This window comes from Vicugna pacos, chromosome 2, assembly GCF_048564905.1.
Source record: "Vicugna pacos chromosome 2, VicPac4, whole genome shotgun sequence".
Classification (NCBI taxonomy): Eukaryota; Metazoa; Chordata; class Mammalia; order Artiodactyla; family Camelidae; genus Vicugna; species Vicugna pacos.
Genome location: NC_132988.1, coordinates 74176115 through 74195475, shown reverse-complemented (window position 1 = coordinate 74195475; position 19361 = coordinate 74176115). Strand labels below are relative to the sequence as shown.

The following is a 19361-nucleotide window of genomic DNA, read 5'->3' as shown; positions in this document are numbered from 1 at the left end:
AATCCCAGGGTCTTGGCAAAAAAGCACTTTAATAAATGTCTGTGGAATGTTAAAGGCAAATCTTAGAGCTGGTAGAGAAAAAGTCTTTGACCCCAACTGCTGTGCATATATATGCTCATACTTGCCTCTACTTCCTTCTAAATAAAGGTTCTTTGGAAGGTATGTGCTACAAGAAAAGCTGGGATTGGATAAAACAACCCTTACCCAAGACACAGATAAAATGGGGCTAGGATAAAAAAGAATAAAATAATGCCATTTGCAGCAATATGGGTGGACCTAGAGACTGTCATTCTAAGTGAAGTAAGCCAGAAAGAGAAAGAAAAATACCATATGACACCACTTATATGTGGAATCTAAAAAAAACAACACTGTGAACTCATCTACAAAACAGAAACAGTTTCTTAGACGTAGTAAACAATCTGATGGTTACCAAGGAAAAGGAGTGGGAGGGAGTAAATTTGGGAGTTTGATATTTACAAATGTTAGCCACTATATGTAAAAATAGGTTTTAAAAAGTTTCTTTTGTGTAGCACAGGGAACTATGCTCAATATCTTGTAATAACCTTTAATGGAAAAATATGAAAATGAATATATGTATGTATATGCATGACTGGGACATTGTGCTGTACACCAGAAACCGACACATTATAATTAACTGTACTTCAATAAAATTTTTTTGCTTTTAAAAATGGGGCTAAGAGAAAACACCAGATTGAGGACAGGGAGAAAAAGGAAACATGGCACATGAACTGTAAGATGCAGCTGTGCCGTGACTGCTCCCAGTCGGGTCCATCCTCCAAAGAAGTCTAGAAGACTCTGACAACCTTGTATGAAACTAAGACGGTTGGCTTGAGGCAGTTTAAAACAGGATACTATTTCTGTTGAGTAATCTACTTGTGTTGATTTTTTCTTTTGCTGAAGACTTAAAAAAAAGTCCATAACCCTTAGAGAAAAAAAATAAACCACACAGGATCACAGATCTTTCATAAAATCTGGTGGTTGTTTTCATTTTTAAAGAAAAGCCAGGAGTATCATGCGATCCTTTCTTGAAAACTTGGCCAAAACCTAAAGCAATTTGGAAGCTGAGGAAGCATGGTAAAGATAAATTGGGGGGGGGCGTAATTCAGAGTAATAGGGAAAAAATCAGGAGAAGTAAAATTCTAAAGTTGAGTGGCTAGAAATTAAAAGATCTATTGTTGGTAAATAGGTTAGCTGGGGGCATGTAGCTGGCAGTGGTTGTGAGAAAGACCAGGAAGGAGGGAGAGTGGCGTTAGAATAGACTCCTCCCACTTCTCAGCGCCCTGAGCGCCCACCCTGCGTGAAGGTTACAGCCACTCTGCCAGGCTGCAGCTTGTTCTCCACGTGGCCATGCTTGGGGCCTGCAGTTATCTCATAGACCAGCTGTGGGTTCTCCGTGTCCGGGTCCATGGTCAGCAGTTCCTTCTTGGTGATCAAGTTGGTTGCCTGGAATAGAAACCCATTAAATTTAATTCCTGAGATGGGAATAAAGCGGGAACAAGACCCTCTGACTCAGATTTAATTCAGTTCGACAATGATTTACTGAGTGCATTTACTGCCTGGGAAACTTTGTCAGGATTGAAGAGGGTCTAAGGATGGAAACCATCCCAGCCTCTGCCCTAGATGTGTTCACACTTTCTTGGGAAAGAAAAGCTCATGAGCAAGGTAACTGTGGCAAGAGCTATGATGGGAGATACAGAAAGAGTGGTGCACACTTTGGGGAGCAGGAGTGATTCATTCCATTCCGACTGTGGGAGGGAGGATTTGATATGGTGGGATTTGAGTTTGGCCTTGAAAGAAGGTTGAAACTTTGAAAGAATGATACAATACAGGGGAGATGGCCACTTTATACCTTACAGGAGTCGATTACAATGCTTGGAACTGAGTCAGGTAAATACATGATATCCCAATATTGCCCAGATGTAGTGACTAAATTTTAATTCACTCATTTATTCACCCCACAAATATTTAGTGAGAGCAAAGGTTTGAGAGAAAAGAATGCATGGTCAACAGTATTAAATGTTACTAGAGCTAGTAAAATAAGGGCATGTAAGTGATCTTTGGCTTTGGTGAAATCGAGGTCACTGGTGACTTTGATCAGAGTCACTGTGGCAGGGTAGGGGTAGGAGGTGGAACACCAATTGGAGAGCATCAAGAAGAGAATGGCTTGGTTCTGAGGATGGAGAAAAATATCAACTAGGTCGTGAGAGGAAGCTGTACTAATTTTGTTTCATACATTTAGAAACTCCCAACGAGTTCAGTGGAAATCTATGTTGCACCATTGTTACATATACAATCAACCAACCAGCTCCACAGAGATGAGAAAATCCACAACTTGGAGGAAATAGCACACACAAAAGTAAGAAGTCAGTTCCCAAACTGAAATGAAGAACTATGAGTGCCTGGGTGGAGATGGGGATTTAATGCTTGACATGTTACCAGTTGAGAATTACAGTCTATCTTAACACAACCAAATTGGAAGTTAGAAAAAGGAGAAGCACATTTCTAAATTTCTAGAATTCCTCCGAGGACACTCACCTACCAAAAAAACTCACTTCCTTTCCATCTATGGCAAATTCCAGATGTTTCCCCAAATCCATCCACCTCTTCTAGTTAACAAACTTTCAGTGGAGCCCCTCGCTGCCCAGCTAGAGACTTCCAAGCAACGGATGGGGCCAGATGACCAATTTCTTTCCCAAAGAATATGAATGCAAGTGTCACGTTTAAATTCTGTATCACTCGCTTGAAATGAAGTTCCTTGCCCTCCACTTCTCTGTTTTCCTCCTCCCTAGGGCTGGAACATTGATGAATAGCTGAAGAGTTTTTGCTCTGCTGTGAACGGCACCAACCCAGTGATGGCAGAAGAATAGACAGAAGAAATCTGCATCTTCAAATGGTCACGTGGAGCCCTAGACTCCCACTTGCTTCCACCCTTTAAATATGAGGGAAAAACCCTTCTATCTTGTTTGAGCTAGTATATGTGGGGCATCCCTTTGTAAGAATATCTTAAACTATAACACAATTCTAACCAAACTCATGGAGCTCAGCAATCTTAGGAAATCAGCTCACTTAGAGAGGGATAAACATGAGTTGAACTAGAGTCCTAGTCCTACTGTTATAGACAGGATACAGCCCAAGTCGTGAGTGGTGACTGTGCCAGATGGAAGGGCCTTACCCTGCCATCCATATACTCCAGCCATTGGAGCCCCACGTTGGTAACAATTCTCGGGGCGCCATCATCGACTGGGAGGACGTCTACCTGGAACTGCTGAGGGGCTGCTGTCATAACCTGTGACAAAAGCAAAACAGAGAGCTCATCATGCACACATATCTGAGCTATGTCAGGTCTAGGACCCACAAAGCTGGAACCTCTGAAATCTGTTGACGCATCAGAATGGGCAACTGAGCAAGTTTCCATCACTTATCACCACTTGGCACGAGGCTTAAGGGAGAATGCTGACTGAGCAAGCGGGAACAGTACAGGAGAAGCCGAGACGCAGGTGGCGCTCCCGCTGGGATTTCACCAGCGGTGGAGGTTGGTTCTCGCACACCTTGCCCTTCTTTAGTTGGGGTCAGTATTGCCCTGCGGTGAAGCAACAAACAAAATATTTTCCTTTCAATAACACTTGTTAAAATTTTCATGGTTTTCATCATTAAAATGTTAATGTCAAAGTCTCCAGGTAGGATCCTTCCAGATGTGAACAGACGCTTCATGGGAAGACAGTTTCTTTGTGTGTGTGTGTGTGTGTGTGTGTGTGTGTGTGTGTATTTTTTTTTACTGAGTTATAGCCAGTTTACAATGTTGTGTCAATTTCTGGAGTACAGAACAATTTATCAGTCATACATGAATATACATATATTCATTTTCATATTCTTTTTCACTGTGAGCTACTACAAGATTTTGTATATATTTCTTGTTTATCTATTCTATAAATACCTGTCAGTATCTACAAATCTCAAACTCCCAGTCTCTCCCTTTCTACCCACCTCCCCCCTGGCAGACAGTTTCTTTTTTTAATTTCCTTTTTTTTTCTGAGAGAGAGAGAGAACTGTCTGTATGGGGAAGGGGGCAGAAGAAATCCAGAATAAAAGTGTTTGTGGGAATAATGCAAAGAAATTCCAGTTTATAATTTCATTCTCACACAGACAGATACACACACACATACATATTCACAGCAAACACGGGGAGTCTGATGTGATCTCCCCATTTCTGAGTGGATACAAGCTGGCAGACAGCACAGAAAGATGTTGGCTTTTCAACCTTCTACAACATTCCTTCTAGATAATTTCCATTTTCAAAATAACACAGTCCCTCTGGAGACCTGCTGTGACCTTTTATGTTTATCAGAGGGGTGGCCAGCTTGCTGATTCACCCTGAAATCTTTTTTCTCCTCTGAAAGTCAAACTAACCAGAAAGCAGAGAACGGTTTCGGAGAGGGAAAAGGAATGTGATGACCTGCCAGGTGGTGATGCCATGCAGATGCTGAGATGGCAGGGAAATCCCAAGAGCCATCTCACTGACACCTTGGCCAACTGAGAATGACCTTCTCATGGGCTGTTTGTTTCTAAAGTGTACAGGAGGATCTTGCTGCCAGGAAAAGAATCACTCATCATCAAGGTAGGAAAAACACTGCAGGACTGAGAAGCTGACCATTTGGTTATTCTGGAAGTGTACAGTAGGGTGGGAGCACGCTGCCCACTAAAACCGCCTCTGCCAAGTCAGACAGATGTGTGACATGTAGGGGTGCCCGTGGGTCCTCTGTTCACCAGAGGTGCAGTAATTCCCAGGGGAGGGTTACGGTACTGCAAAAAACTTACCAAAAATGATTTAAAATAGTGGAAAGCAAATCCTACAAGTTTCTTTAACACCTGGATATAAAAGGGAGCAATTCTCTTAAGGAAGAGAAGCTTGACAGCTGCACGGCCTCAGGAGAAAAGCATCCTCACCTGTTTCACAAGCTGGTCCTAAAATGATGACAACGGTGATGATTACAGCCACAGTTTATCAGATGTTTCCTGTGTTTCCTGTGTAAAGCACTGGGCTAAGTGCTTTGAGTACATCAGAAGGGTAGATATCATTCCCACTTTACAGATCGGGAAGCTGAGGTTTAGAAGGGTTAAATGATTGACAAAGACACTCAGTAAGTGACAGGGGTAAAATTTAAATCAGTGTCTTTTGGAGGGAAAAGCTGTACTCTTAACCACTGTAATTCTTCATGAGACTGAGAAACTCTGGCTCAGGACACAATCTAGAACCATGTGATAGTATTAAAAAACCAGATGAAAGAAAAATTAAAGGTGAGTGAAAAGGAAAAGAGAAATAACAGCAGTAATAACAACAATAATTATCATCACTGTTAAGGACTTTATATGGATTACCTCCTTTGATCCTTAGACTAATTAAAGCCAGTGGTTGTTACTGCACCCATTTTACAGATAAAAAGCTGAGGCTTAAAGAAATTAAGCAATTTGCCCAAGGCCAATTAGTATGCGACAGAATAAAAACTCAAACAATGTTTTCCTTGGCCTAAAAATGCCCTGCTCTTTCTTGGACATAAACTGCAGTAATAGTTTCTTACTACAGTATCCTAAGGCAAAGGGAATAAAAGTAAAAATAAACAAATAGGACCTAATTAAACTTATAAGCTTTTGCACAGCAAAGGAAACCATAAAGAAAATGAAAAGACAGCCTACAACCTACAGAAAAAATATCTGCAAATCGTGCAACTGATAATGACTTAATTTCCAAGATATACATACAGCTCATGCAACTCAAAATCAAAAAAATAAGCAACCCAATCAAAAAATGGGCAGAAGACCTAAATAGACATTTCTCCAAAGAAGACATACAGATGGCCAACAGGCACATGAAAAGATGCTCAATGTCACTAATTATTAGAGAAAAGTAAATCAAAACTACAATGAGGTCTCACCTCACACTGGTCAGAATCGCCATCATCAAAAAGTCTGCAAATAATAAATGCTGGAGAGGCTGTGGAAAAAAGGAAACCCTCCTACATTGTTGGTAAAGCAGTCTGGAGGTTCCTTAAAAAACTAAAAATAGAATTACCACATGATCAAGCAATCCCACTCCTGGGTGTATATCCAGAAAAGACAAAAATTCTAATTCAAAAAGATAAACACACCCCAATGTTCATAGCAGCACTAACTCACAGTAACCAAGACACGGAGGCAACATAAATGTCCACTGACAGATGGCTGGATAAAGAAGATGAGGTATATATGTATATATATGTGCATATATATATACACATACACACACACACACACAAAATGGAATATTACTCAGCCATAAAATGAATAAAATATTGCCATTTGTAGGAACATGGATGGATCTAGAGATTATCATACCAGGTGAATTAAGTCAGGCAGAGAAATACAAATATTATGATATCACATATATGAGGAATCTAAAAAAAATAATACAAATCAACTTACAAAACAGAAACAAACTCACAGACATAGAAAACAAACTTATAGGGGAATGGGGGTTGGGGAGGGATAAATTAAGAGTATGGGACTATTAGATACACAACACTATATATAAAATAAACAACAAGGATTTACTGTATAGCACAGAAAACTGTATTCCATATCTTGTAATTACCTATAATGGAAAAGACTCTGAAACTGTATACCTGAAACTAACACAATATTGTAAATCAACTACAGTTTAATTAAAAAAAGGCAAAAAATCAGTGCCATGTTCTGCATCTGGACAGCCTCTGGACAGCCTCTGGCATGCTTTGCTGTGCCTCCCACCCCTTTGTCTTTGCCCGTCACCTTCTTTCCTTCTTCCTCAATAATAAAGAAGTGATTCATCCCGTCAGCAACAGTGAAGGTGAAGCGGTCTTTGAGAGAGTTGCTGCCATCATGGCTGTAGCGGACTCGGTTCTGGTAGACGTCCTCCATGGTGAAGGTGGAGCTGGGCTGGAAGGGCAGCCCGTTGGTGGCTCGCTCGATGGTGCCATGGCGTGGGGGCTGCACAACCGTGAACGTGACAGACTTGGCCTGTCAAGGAGGCAAAAAGCAAGAGGAGAAGGGAACTGTATAACAGAAGTCGGAGGTGTGAGTGATGGTCAACAGGTGATCAAGGGTAGCCAAACCTAAAGACATCTATAAAAGGAGGATTGCACCTTCTTTATAGATGCTGAAAATAAAGCTAAGGAGAGAAATTATATTGGTTACTACAACTGAACTGATATCCTAGTGTCTTCTGTTTTAAGACTAAGACATTTAAATTTGCCCTTTAAGGGTCATAGGGGAAAACCTGGATTTTTAACCTCTAGGATGGCAAGAACTAGGCCTTTTAAAATTACTCCTTTCTTTTTCATCCATCCTACCCCTCCACACACATTTTTCCAAAACTCTTATATATAGAAGCCCATATGCATTAGAACAGAAGCTAATTTCCCATTTCTAATGGCTGCTTCTAGGGTGACATGCAGAAGGAAAAATAAAGAGGTAGAAAACTCTGCTCAGGATTCTCCAATGATTTCCCACCAACTTGGAAAAACATGCCGAGGCCTGAGCTGGGCCAACGAGGCCCCTGTGACCTGGTCCCAGGGCTCCTCTCTGGTCTCATTCTTCTCTTCTCCTGCTTGGCCTCTGGGTTGCATCTCAAATGTTCCAAGCACACCTGACCACAGGGCCTTTGCCCTTCTGATTCTTGTCCCAGGAAACTGCACGCCTTGCTCTTTCACGTCCTTTCTCTGCTGTGACATCAGCTCCTCAGGGAAGCCTTCCCTGACCACTCTGTCTGAAACAGCACACCCATCAGTCTCTGCCTCCTTTATCTCACTTATTTTTGTTCTTAGCACTTAGCACATCTGACATGACATTCTACGTTCTTTCTTTCTTTCTCGTCTGTCCCCCTAATCGAAGGTTGTAAGCTCCCTCAGGCTGGAACTTTGATCCGTTTCGTTCACAGCGCTGTATTTAGCACCCAGAGCAGAACCTGGCACGTAGTAGGCAATAAATATTTGCTGAAAGAGTGAATAAGTAAGTGAATGCATGTTGGCACAGGGAAGGGTGTATACACAGAACTAAGTAATAAGTGTGCAGTCCTCTTCTAATGGGAGCTAAATCACGTCAGAATGTTAGATACTTTAATCTGAAAGCATTACGCGGGTAAGAGTTTGGTCTCCACGTGCCCTGTTTTACGGTATGAAGCCTAGTTGTTTGAGAATGAATAAACTGCAGTAATTTGTCATCCAGTGAGGTCTGGAAGAAGGAGGCAAAAGTGTACAGGTGGAGAAAACCCTTGTTCACGAATAGGGACTAATAAAAACACTGGAGAAAATGTCATCTGCCTAATTTGCCATGGATCATGACACAAATCAGCATATTACAATGACTGTTACACATAATCATGGGAAAGGATAAATGTACCGAGGGTTTCAGAAAGGGTTTAAAAACAACTTGATTTCAAATGTATTAGTTTCTCTAATTAGTTTCCAGAAGGCCACAGTGTGTTCTGGGCCTTCAAGGCCTTCAAGGATGCTCACCGTAGCCTTACCACTCCACCCTACCTTGGGATGCACAGTCACAAAGCAAAGATGCCACCAGATCAGACTCTCATTCAGCCAGAGAGCTGGGGGAGCGCTCTCACCTCTGTGTCCGCATCCACCGCCTTGAGCTCAAACTCTGTGATGGTCTTCCTCACACCCTCCTGGACCCGCATCCCCAAGATTTGCACAACGGGCAGCGAGTCATCCACAGGGCGAAGAGTCAAGTGGAAAGTCTGAGTCACCTACGTGGGAAAAGTGCAGGTGGGTCACCTGTCCCCAGCACCCACCCAAGTAGGAAGCAGGCGCTCTCTCTCGGGCCTTCCATGCATCCTGGCATGGCTGACTGACCCAGAACCTGGAAGCGAGCTCTCTTCGGCAAGATAGAGTTCTCTTTGCCTCTGCCTTTGGCTGAGGGCAGAGGAGAATGAAGCTGTCACAGCACTGGTGGCTCTCCCACTCCAGTCAAAGAAGACTGCCCGAATCAATACCCAGGAGGAAGGGAACTGAACTCCTCACCCACCTCATTGACTCCATCAGAGAGCGTAAAGCTGAAGGCATCTGAATGCTCCTCCGTCTCACTAGAGTGGACATACTGAACGTTTCCTGAAGTGAGGTCAGCTTGAGAAAAGGAGCTAATCTGGATGCCTGGCAAAAGAAGAGAGAAGCAGAGAAAGGGTGCTGCAGCTCCAGCCACGCCTTGCAGGCGAAACGTCACACTCTCACCAGACAGAGTTCTTCGTATTTGTCTTAAAGCATTTATGTGTGGCCCCCTAAGACCTAGTGTTAGAGTTGTTCGTGTTTTTTCCCCTGCAACAGCATATGCTCTGTGGGAGCACATGTTAACTACCTAGGCTTCGACTATGCGCCAGGGCAAACACAGGTGCTCGATAAATGTTAGTCTCCTTTCTCTTGGGGTTTCTGTACGCAGGTCAAAGCTGAGAAAGGTAGACCCACTGTCTTATTCTCTAAACTCCTCAATCTTTAAGTTTTATATTCCCCCATCACCTTGTGGTCCTTTCTGAAAACCTGCCCTAACTTTTAATATTGTGTTGATGGCTTAGTATCTGAACACTGGAGTCATAGGGCCTGGTTACACATAGCCTTGTTTCTGTGATTAGTGAGCCATCCCTGATGCCCATAACTCCCTTGGATATTCTTCAAGGTCCCTTTCACTCTCAGGTCTGTGATCAGCATATATTTCTCACGGACCACTCTGGCCAGGCTGGCAGTCACAAAACTTACTGCATGACTTTGGGGTTTGAGCAATCATTCTTTCTCAACTCTAAAATGACCTAGAAAACCAGTATCTTTTAAAAACATGATATAGAGAAAATAGGCTAATTTTTTTTCAGAGTCGTTTTAAAAGTAAAAAAAAAAAAAAAAAAAAAAAACTGAAGTAATTCCCAGAAATGAATAATATCTCCCTTTTTCAAATGGGCAACAACATTTAGCAAAACAGCCCAGATTTCTTGCTTCTATTTGAGGGCTTCTGGGGCCCATCCTCTGGTGCCAACCAGGACTGAAGCAAAATCACATCTTTTAGTCTCTCAGCACAAATTCCCTCTTTTTGATTCTGGGTGTTACAGTATTAATCTGTTTAATCTAGTCCTTTGGTTTGGTCCTGAAATTCATTTGCTGCTTCCTGTAATTTATTGTTTGTCATTGTTAATCCTGGCAAAAACAGCCTTTCCTGTTAAAAAAAAAAACCAAAAAAAAAAAACCCCCAAAGAGATTCTGCTCTGACTATTTTACATTTAACTGTGACATCAATATCACTGCTTTATCTTTTTTTAAAAAATCCCATCAACCAGCATGGTTTACATTTGCATCTCTCTTTATCATCTAAAATTTGTCACCGAGATAGATTGGCCTCCTGAATATTGGGGCATTAATTTTTTGATGAGGCATTTTATATTTCTGTGCTTACTGCATCAGCTCTTGACAGGCAAAAAAATGTAGCGCCCTGTCTTATAGCTTTGTCTTGTGGTTCTGGACAGAAATCCATACCATTCTTTAAAAATTGAATAACTTCAGACTGGCTGTAGCTGAGAAATTTAAATCTCTTCCCCTGCTGCGAATCCATTCTCACATCTCATGGGAAAATAACTTGTGTGGATTCTCACAATCAACTGGTCACCAAATTCAGTGTTCCCTTGGTAAGACTCAAAGACTGATTAAGAAAAGTGATGGATTTCCCTTCCTCTTAGGAAGGAAGTGCTGAGATTTATTTATTTATTTAACATTCTTTATTGAGAGGAAATTGACATATAATAAATTACACATATTTAAGGTGTACAAGTTCATAAGCTTTGTCACATCCATGAAACTACCACCTTAATCAAAATAGGGAACATACCCATCACCCGAAAGTTCCCAGCTGACACTCTGCAATCCTTTCATCCTTCCCTGTCCGCCCCCTCCCCATCCCAAAGAAGCATATAAATTGTTCTCTGTCATTATAGATTAGTTGGCATTTTCTCTATTTTTTATAAATAGAATCATACAGGAGATGTTATTTTATGCATGGTTTCTTACATTTAGTGTAACTGTTTTGGATTCATCCATATTGTGGCATGTATCAATAGTTCATCCCCTTTTTCACTTACTAATGGAGTAGTATTCCATTGTATGGATATATCATAGACAGTTTATCCACCCACCAGTTCATGAACATTTAGGTTATTTCCAACCTGGGGCTATTACAAATAAAGCTGCTATGATCATGTCTGCACAAGTCTTTGTATGAACGTAAGTTTTCATTTTTCTTGGGTAAATCTCTAAGAGGGGGATGGTGGGAATGTATGTCTGGAGCATACGGAATGCTTAACTTTTCAGGGAACTGCCAGTATCTTCCAACATGGTAGCACCACTCTGCATCCCCACTAGCAGCGCACGAGAGCTCCGGGCGTGATCTCAGGGGTCTTCCTCCATTCGGTTAGCAAACATTGAGCACTTACCATGTGCAGAATTGTTTCAGGCTTGCTTATATATATTGTTTTCTCTTAACAACTCTGGGAGGTCAAGGTTGATATATTACCTCTATTTTTTCACATTATGATACTAATAAAATCAGAAAATAAATCTGAGCTATCTGAGGTCACACAGAAGACAGCAGAGTCGCTGGGGCTGGAACTCTGGTCGTCTATGTCCAAAGTGTATGCCTGCTAGCAGTACTTTTTGTAAAATTTATCTAGCCTTTTGGGCTAGACTAGGAGCCTCTTGGAGTTCACCCTTAATCCGTTAATTTTTTTTCCATATAAAAGCAATACATGTCTATTCAGAAAATGTGAAAAACACAGAAAAGTAATAAAGAATCACAAAGGCCACTCAGATCTATCACTGAAATATCATCATTTTACTTTTAGATACTTTTTTGGCTGTGCCCATTTTCTTGTCTGAAATGTTGATTTTGGTGGGGTATTTAATATTATCATTTACATGATGTCCATAATTAAGCACCAGAGGGTCACAAGCTATATTAGAAGGTAAGCCTCAGAGGACAAGAATTTTTGTTGTTTCTTCACTAATATGCACCTAGAATAGTGCCTGGCACACAGTAGGTTCTCAAAACACATTTGGAAAATGAATTTAGTTCATCCACTACAATTACCATCTAACAGGTCTTATTAAGTACAGACTTTCAATCTCTATACACTTTTTAAAAATGTTTAGTTGTTTCCATCCCCATCTCCAAAAAAAAAAAAAAAAGTTTAGTTGTTGCTAATTGGGTATTGGAAGCCTTCAGCTGTTCACTCACCAGTAGGATGGTGTTTCTAATAACATATTGTCCCTATTGGCTGTCACAGCAGGTGGTTACTGTTTGAAACATCTTGAAGGCTTTTTAATTCCGTCCAAGGTGTTTTCAGTCACCAACCTGCTGGCTAAACTACGTATCAGGCAGTATTACGGAGACCCACATTAACCCTGTCAGTTTTTCCAATTCCCCCGGAGAGCCAACACGTTAGAGAAGGTTCGGTCCAGGTCAGGGAAGTGGTGTGGGAACAAAGCACCTTTGAAGAAATTGCCTTCCTAATAGGATGTTAGGAGCTCTCCCCAGCCCTCCTGCTTTCAGCATAGCTGTGGATGGCTCTATGCCTGTTGTCTGCGTCCCATCTCAAGCTCATGCTGAGGGAGACTCTCAGCTTCTCTGCTTCAGATTTTCTTTCAAGCCTCCTGTTATGGAATGAATTACGCCCCCCACCACCAATTCATATACTGAAGTCCTAACCCCAGGACCTTACAACATGACCTTACTGGAAATAGGACCACTGCAGGTGTAATTAGTTAAGATGAGGTCATTAGGATGGGCCCTAATATAATTCCACTAATGACCTTATAAAAAAGGAAATTATGACACAGACTTGCACATGCAGGGAGAATGCCATGTGAATATAAAGACAGCTATCTATTACCCCAGAGGAGAGGCCTGGAACAGAGCCTTCCCTGGGAAGGTACCAGCCCTGCCGACACCACGATCTTGGGCTTCTGGCACTGAGATCTGTGAGACAATCGATTTCTGTTGTCTAAACTGCTCGGTCTGTGGTGCTTTGTGACAGACGCCATATGACTGAAGATAATATAACTTTGCTCTCAGAAGAACCCAAACTAAGACAACGGTGCATCTTATTTTGGTTGGTGTCACAATACCAAGAGGCTGAGAAGAAAAGGAGGCCAACGAATACCTTGCTAAAGCATCACCTGTGGGAAGTCCCTCCCGACTCACTCCCCGCTCTCTCTTAGGTGGGACTCACTGTCCTTTGGCTCCCACTATCCTCTGTCACGTTGCTGTCACAGCTACTGAAACGCATTGGCACGCATTTACTGACATGTCTCCCAATTCCAAAACCTAAGCTTTGTTCTGCAGCAGTGACTCAATGAATGTTTGGTGAAGGTGAGAACCAGTGTGTGTTAGAGATGGATATATTCCAATATTACTGCTCCCCTACTTTAAAAATATAACTGATGACTGTTCTTAAGTGACTGGATGCCCAGGTAGGGTCTAGATTTCCCAGCCACCTCACAGCTTTGTGTGGCTACATCCTTGCCACTGGGATGTGATCAAAAGGGGTGTGTGTTCTTCTAGCAACGCTCCTAGAAGAGAAATGGATGTGGGTGCCGCTGGTCTTTCCTCCCTGGCAGCTGGCTGGGGGATGACGACAATACAGTAGTCATCTTGGACCAGAGATGGGGGCCTCACGTGGAGGGTCACTGAGCTACCTTGGGCGGTCAGGGCCACCTGCCTCTAGATTTTGCTGGGAGAGAAAAGAAACTTACTGCGGAAGGCACTGTATTTTGCGGTCTCTTTGTTCTAGCAACTTAGCTTCTATCCTGATAACTTCTTACTCTGATTTCCCATGAGTAAGAGGGTCCTTAGGGTCCCTGACATGAGAGTGTGGGTCCTCAACCTTGCAAAGAGCCCATGGGGACTTAGCGTCTCATGTGACTCTCCTCCACGGTGGGAGGTTCGTGTCTGTCTTCTGCAGGGTTCCCATAGGCTCCCTATGTCTCCTCAGGGGAAGAAAGGAGGACCTTCACACCTTTTCTACCTAAAGAGAACAGTCACAACAAGCTGATCAAGAAAGATCACCTAAGACTAAGTCCACTTTGCAGTTAACCACCAGGAGGACGTCCACAAGCGCCAGCAGCAAATGACAATTCCCAGAGGCATCCGGTCCCCAGACAGCCCAGTGCCTGCACTGTACACACTGGCCTAGAAGCTGTTCTGCTCCTCCCAGCCCAGCCCAGCTCCTGGGAGGCCCCTCCTCACCACTGAGACAGACGGGGGGCGGTGCTTTTCTCTAAGCCGGAGCCAGCTGCCTTCAGAGAGGGTGCTCCATAATCAACACGGACTTCCTCTGAAGGGAGAGCTCTGACATTTAAAAGGAATCAAATTCATGAATACATTTCCACTTAGGGGAGACAGGAAAGGAGAGATTGCTGATTAAATGCTACAGAAAGGACTGGGTGTGGGGCTGGTGGTGTGGGAGGGGCAGGGAAGCCCTGCTCCATTAGAATTGGAGAGGGGCTCCCGAGAGTAAATATCTTCCTCTCTGGTCTACTTAGAATTTCTAGAAATAGGAGGATTGAGACACACTGGTGAGGGTGGGAGAGAACATAGGCTAGGGAGTCAAGCCTGGTGGAAAAGGGCAGGTGAAGGAAGTAACCCAGACCAGGGGGGCCCCCGCTCTCCCAAGAGGAGGCAGCAGGGTGATCCCCTATGGGTTGTCCCCTAAGTGGCGCTCGCTTGGCCTTGGCATCCAGGATTTAAGCCCAGTGAAGGCTGAGACTGTAAAAAACAGAAAAGGCGAATTTGGGGCAGGCTCACACAGGACGTGACACAGCCTGGGGTCAGAGAAGAGCCAGGGCTGTGACTTACCAGCCACTGGCGGGGCCTCGCACAGAGCTCCGAGCCCTTTGGAGCTCTGTGCCGCGTGCATGCCGTTGCCCAACACAACAGGCAAGAGTCTGCCCTGTCATCTTTGGAGAGATATGGTCAGCAACCTGACAGAATTCTGGCAGAAGCAGTTAGCTCATGAATTACTTATCAAACATCTCATGCAGCCAAGGTATCTGGAGCGTTGATCTGCATACTTCCCCCAGGAACTTTGGGACAAAAGGGGAGAGCAGCTGCTTGAATTTGCATTTGGGATTTTGGCCAATCTGTCCATCCTTCCCCACACCTTCCCACCATGCACACAGCACTCCCTCCTCCACCCTCACCTTGGACCCGGGCATGGTCTGCCTCCCTCATCTCCCCCCAGGTCACCCCCCAGCTCATCCACCTGGCTGTCTCCTTCACTTGCTCTGCCCCAGCCACACTGGTCTCCTTGCAGCACCTGGAACAGGGTGGGCCTGATCCCATCTGAGGATGTTAACACTCCCTGGTCCCCTGTCTGGCATGTTCCTTTCTTATATGTCAGCATGGCTGGTCCCTCACTTTCTTCAGATCTGTGCTCAAATGTCATCTTCTTAGGGAGGCCTTCCCTCACCTCCTTGCTCCCTGCGCACCAGGAATGCCCTTATTTCAGCCCCTAACTCATCACCACTGACATATGGTATCTTTGCCGGATTGTTTGCTTACTGTCTGACTCCCTGCATCAGGGCAAGTACTTCCCTGTTCTGCTGTTTCCCTGGTTCAATGAATGAAGAATCTGTAGCCTAAAATCCATAGAAAACCAATGATCTAAATTTCCTGCAAGCTGACACTGCTTCTGTGAGGTACAAATAAAGACAGTTCTACCCTTAGATTGTTTATTCAGCAAATACCTCTTGTCCCTTATCACATCTATTCAAGCTGCCAAGTTCCATAGGTTCTTCCCCTGAAATTAACTCACTCCTTCCTCCCTTCCTCCCTTCCACCAGCCACTGTTTACTGAATACTTACTAGGTACTAGGTGTTACCTCATTTTACTATTCCACTGCTGCCCCTCCAGGTGAAGCCTCACTAGCTTCTATGTGGCCAAAAGTGACATTTCCTAACTACCATCACCATCTCCTTTTTCTTTCTTTCAGGTCATCCTCTTGGGCAGTAGATGAATTTCACTTCCCTCCCCTGTTCAAAATTCTGCAGTGACTCCCTATTGCCTATTGAATTAAATAGGGATTACTTATCGCCGTTTTGAAGACCCTCCATAAAATCTCAATCTACCCAAGGGCCCCATTGATGACTATTTTCAGAATATATGCTTTAGCTAAACTGGCCCACTCGTAATTTTTTTGAATGTGCCCTCATGCTGTTCCTATCTCTGGAAATAACACAATTTCTGTCTGCCCAAATTCTGTCTTTCAAGGGCACTCTTCAATGCCACCTCTGTGCACCCTCCCACCTGATGTAGCCGCTTCCACTTTTGAACTCCTATGATACTAGGTTTATACGGTTCTTAAATTACCTACCACACTCTTCCCTTATATATGGTTATATGCAGAGGATCCTTATCTCATCCAATAGAGAATTCTAAAGGGTGAGGGTTGTATTTAATTTTTCATTTTTTTTTCCTCTGTAGCAGCTAAACCAGAATCTTACTCAAAATGCATGCTCATTGGTTACTTGTTGAATTCCAGTTATGGAGACAAGACTGTTTATATCAAATTATAATTTTTAGTTCTACATCCAGCAAGTAATTATTAAGCATCTACTGTGTGCTAAGTATAATGCAAGGTGGTAGATAATGGTCAGAACTAGTGATGCAAAAAGAAATACTAATAAAGGCAGATTCGAGGTGAACGTGTATGCATGATGTGGGTGCCCCCAGCACTTTGGTAAATCCCAGCTTTGGGTTTGATGATGTCAGAGATGACGGGCTTACCTGGTGATGCTGTGTGTTCCAGGCGGCCCAGCTGGGGCTGTCTGGTGATTCTGTAGATCAGTTCTGCAGGGTCCGTCTCCTGGTCAGTGGCAGAGAGCTGCAGAGTGGTGATTTTCTTCACTGAGTTTTCATCCAAGACCAGCCCTTTATTGGTGGTGATGACTGGTGGGGATTTGTCTTCTGAAAATATCAAAATCAGTGATCTGAAATGGGATCATTTTCAGCCTCCTTTCTTCAGTTCTGGACCTGAGGATCAAAATAGCCCTCAAGCCTGTCCCTCAGAGAGTGCCTCAAGGAGCCACAGTGTCACACAACCGAGGGGATATAATTCCAGATTTCCACACCAGCCGCTAAAGGAAAGGGTCAAGCCTCAAGGTGAGCCCAGTCTGCACCCCGCAGACTGCTGGATGCAGACTGCTGCACAACCTCAGAACTGCTGGATGATGTTTAGAAACCCAATGCCCCCTTACCCAAAACACTGATGGAAAATGACTGGTCAGTCAATTTGTTGCCTTCTCCATCAACCACATCATATTTAAAAGCAAAGCTCCCGGTAGATTCTCCTTTCCTGTGACTGTATTCTATGCGGCCTGTAAAAAGGACAAGAAAATCAAAATTTGCTATTAGTGCTTTCTGCCCTTACTTCTGAAGTGTCAGGCGAGAATTTGATTGGTATTCCCACCAATGAATCAATTAACCCCTTCTCACTTTGACATTGCTTTCGACATTTTAATCTAACATTTTCATTTCCTCCCTTTGGTCTCCCACTAGTGGCTTCCTCGTGACTGATGATCCCCGATGATAAAACCCCCCAAGCAGCAAGTAGCATTGCTTATGGTTGAGGCGCAGAGTTTGAGGAAGACGCTAAGGAGGTTTCACGAACAGATACATCAGTAAAACTGCCCACGTGGAAAATGCGCACTGAACTGGACCTACATCACTGCTGTGGACCTGTTATATATCCAAGTCACAGGGCAAGAGGACAGACAGCTGCAGCTCACATTCTCCCAGAATGTGTCACTCCCATTTCTCAGTACAGTCGTAAATCATTTGGGGAACAACGTGGGATGTAACCAACCACCAAAGAAATAGATAAACAAAATAAACTCCACATAGAAGTCAAAAGGATTCCAAGGGGAAAATGCAATCTATTACAATTTTATTAACCCACAGCATCACATATAAGTACCTAGCAAGGTAAATACAACCAAACATCTGAGAAGCGATGCCTGCTCTCACACTCTAAAAAGAGACACTGAAGTGAGGAATAATGAAGGAATTAGTTCCCTCCCTTCACTCAAGTACAGACAGGTCCAGTGAGGTTTTGGCTGCTACAATTTTAGGTGCTGGTGCACAGACAGGACCTTTATTTTCCCCCCATAGGAGGGCATATTTCCACAACTAAATGAAACTGCACATCATCACATGGCGTTGGATTGCTTTCCTCCCCACTATGTAACTTTTCTTTCCTTTCTCACCCCGGAAAGCACTGTACAGTAACTACGTAGCATTTAACACTTATGCTTTTACGTTACATCAGCATTTCCTGGAGGAGGGATGAGCTATGTAATCTCCCTCAGGCAGTTCCGATTTATGCCCTTCCATTTTGCTTAGTTCATTAACTTGTGCTCTTTGGGGAGCTGAAAAAGGGATATAAATTGTTCACCTAAGGCAGGCATAATTTTCACCTTAATCCATCCCAATTCACTTCTTTCTCCTTTCTTTCTCCCTCACACACACCTTTTTTTAGCATCACAGCAAGTCAAAATGATTTTTTTCCTCCATAATAGCCCCTAGTTTCATCAAGGCTATGTCAAGGCATGAACACATTTTAGCCCAGAAGGAGAGTTTTTTAAAAAACAAAAAAACTGAGGAGTCAAGAAAGAACAAATGAAGCTCTAACTCAGCCCTTAATTCCAAACAAAAGTGCGCTGTTTGCCGCCATAGGCCACCAGGCGCAACTCCCATTTTACTACTAGGGGTGGAGTCTCTGGAAGGCTGGGCAGCAGAAGGAAGCGGCTGACCTTGGCTGATGTCGGCCTGGGTGAAACTCTGGATGGGGCCTTTAACGGAGATCTGCTCCAGGCTGTCATGCTTTACCATGTGCAGGCGCCCTGCACTGGGATCTTCCTTCAAGACGTACATTACCTGACGGTCATCTGAGTCAGTATCTGTCACTTTCAAGTGCTGTTCTGTGATGGGTGCTACCGACCCTGGAAGAGAATGGGAGACAGTGGGTCATTCTCCATCATTGCTTTTGAATAGGAGGTCAGATGACTTTAGGAGACCGGAGACTAAATTACCCACCTTCCCTGGGTCTAAGGAAGTATCAGCTGCCTGCCCTTCTGTTTCCAGCTGAATAAATTTTAATCTCCCTACGTGAAACAATCCCAACTTCCCAATTTGCTAATCATCCCTTGAGTGTGGATCTGAGCCCCTCTTCTCTTCTGATCCGTTTTCACTCTCTCCCTGTGCTCGCTGTACTCCTGGGACCTTTCAGTTAGGA

General features: G+C 43.5%; 1 protein-coding gene across 1 annotated transcript in view; it reads right to left on the bottom strand.

Annotated features, from left to right (window-relative positions):
* FRAS1 (Fraser extracellular matrix complex subunit 1) overlaps positions 1-19361 on the bottom strand; it is a 398805-nt gene that overhangs the window by 53657 nt on the left and 325787 nt on the right. Inside the window, exons 45-52 of the mRNA XM_006198228.4 lie at positions 18880-19068; positions 17326-17445; positions 16856-17035; positions 9070-9194; positions 8651-8791; positions 6823-7050; positions 3194-3307; positions 1314-1464 (exon numbers count right to left, since the gene is read on the bottom strand). Coding sequence (XP_006198290.1) covers positions 1314-1464; positions 3194-3307; positions 6823-7050; positions 8651-8791; positions 9070-9194; positions 16856-17035; positions 17326-17445; positions 18880-19068 — 1248 coding nt within the window. The remainder of the gene's footprint in view (positions 1-1313; positions 1465-3193; positions 3308-6822; positions 7051-8650; positions 8792-9069; positions 9195-16855; positions 17036-17325; positions 17446-18879; positions 19069-19361) is intronic.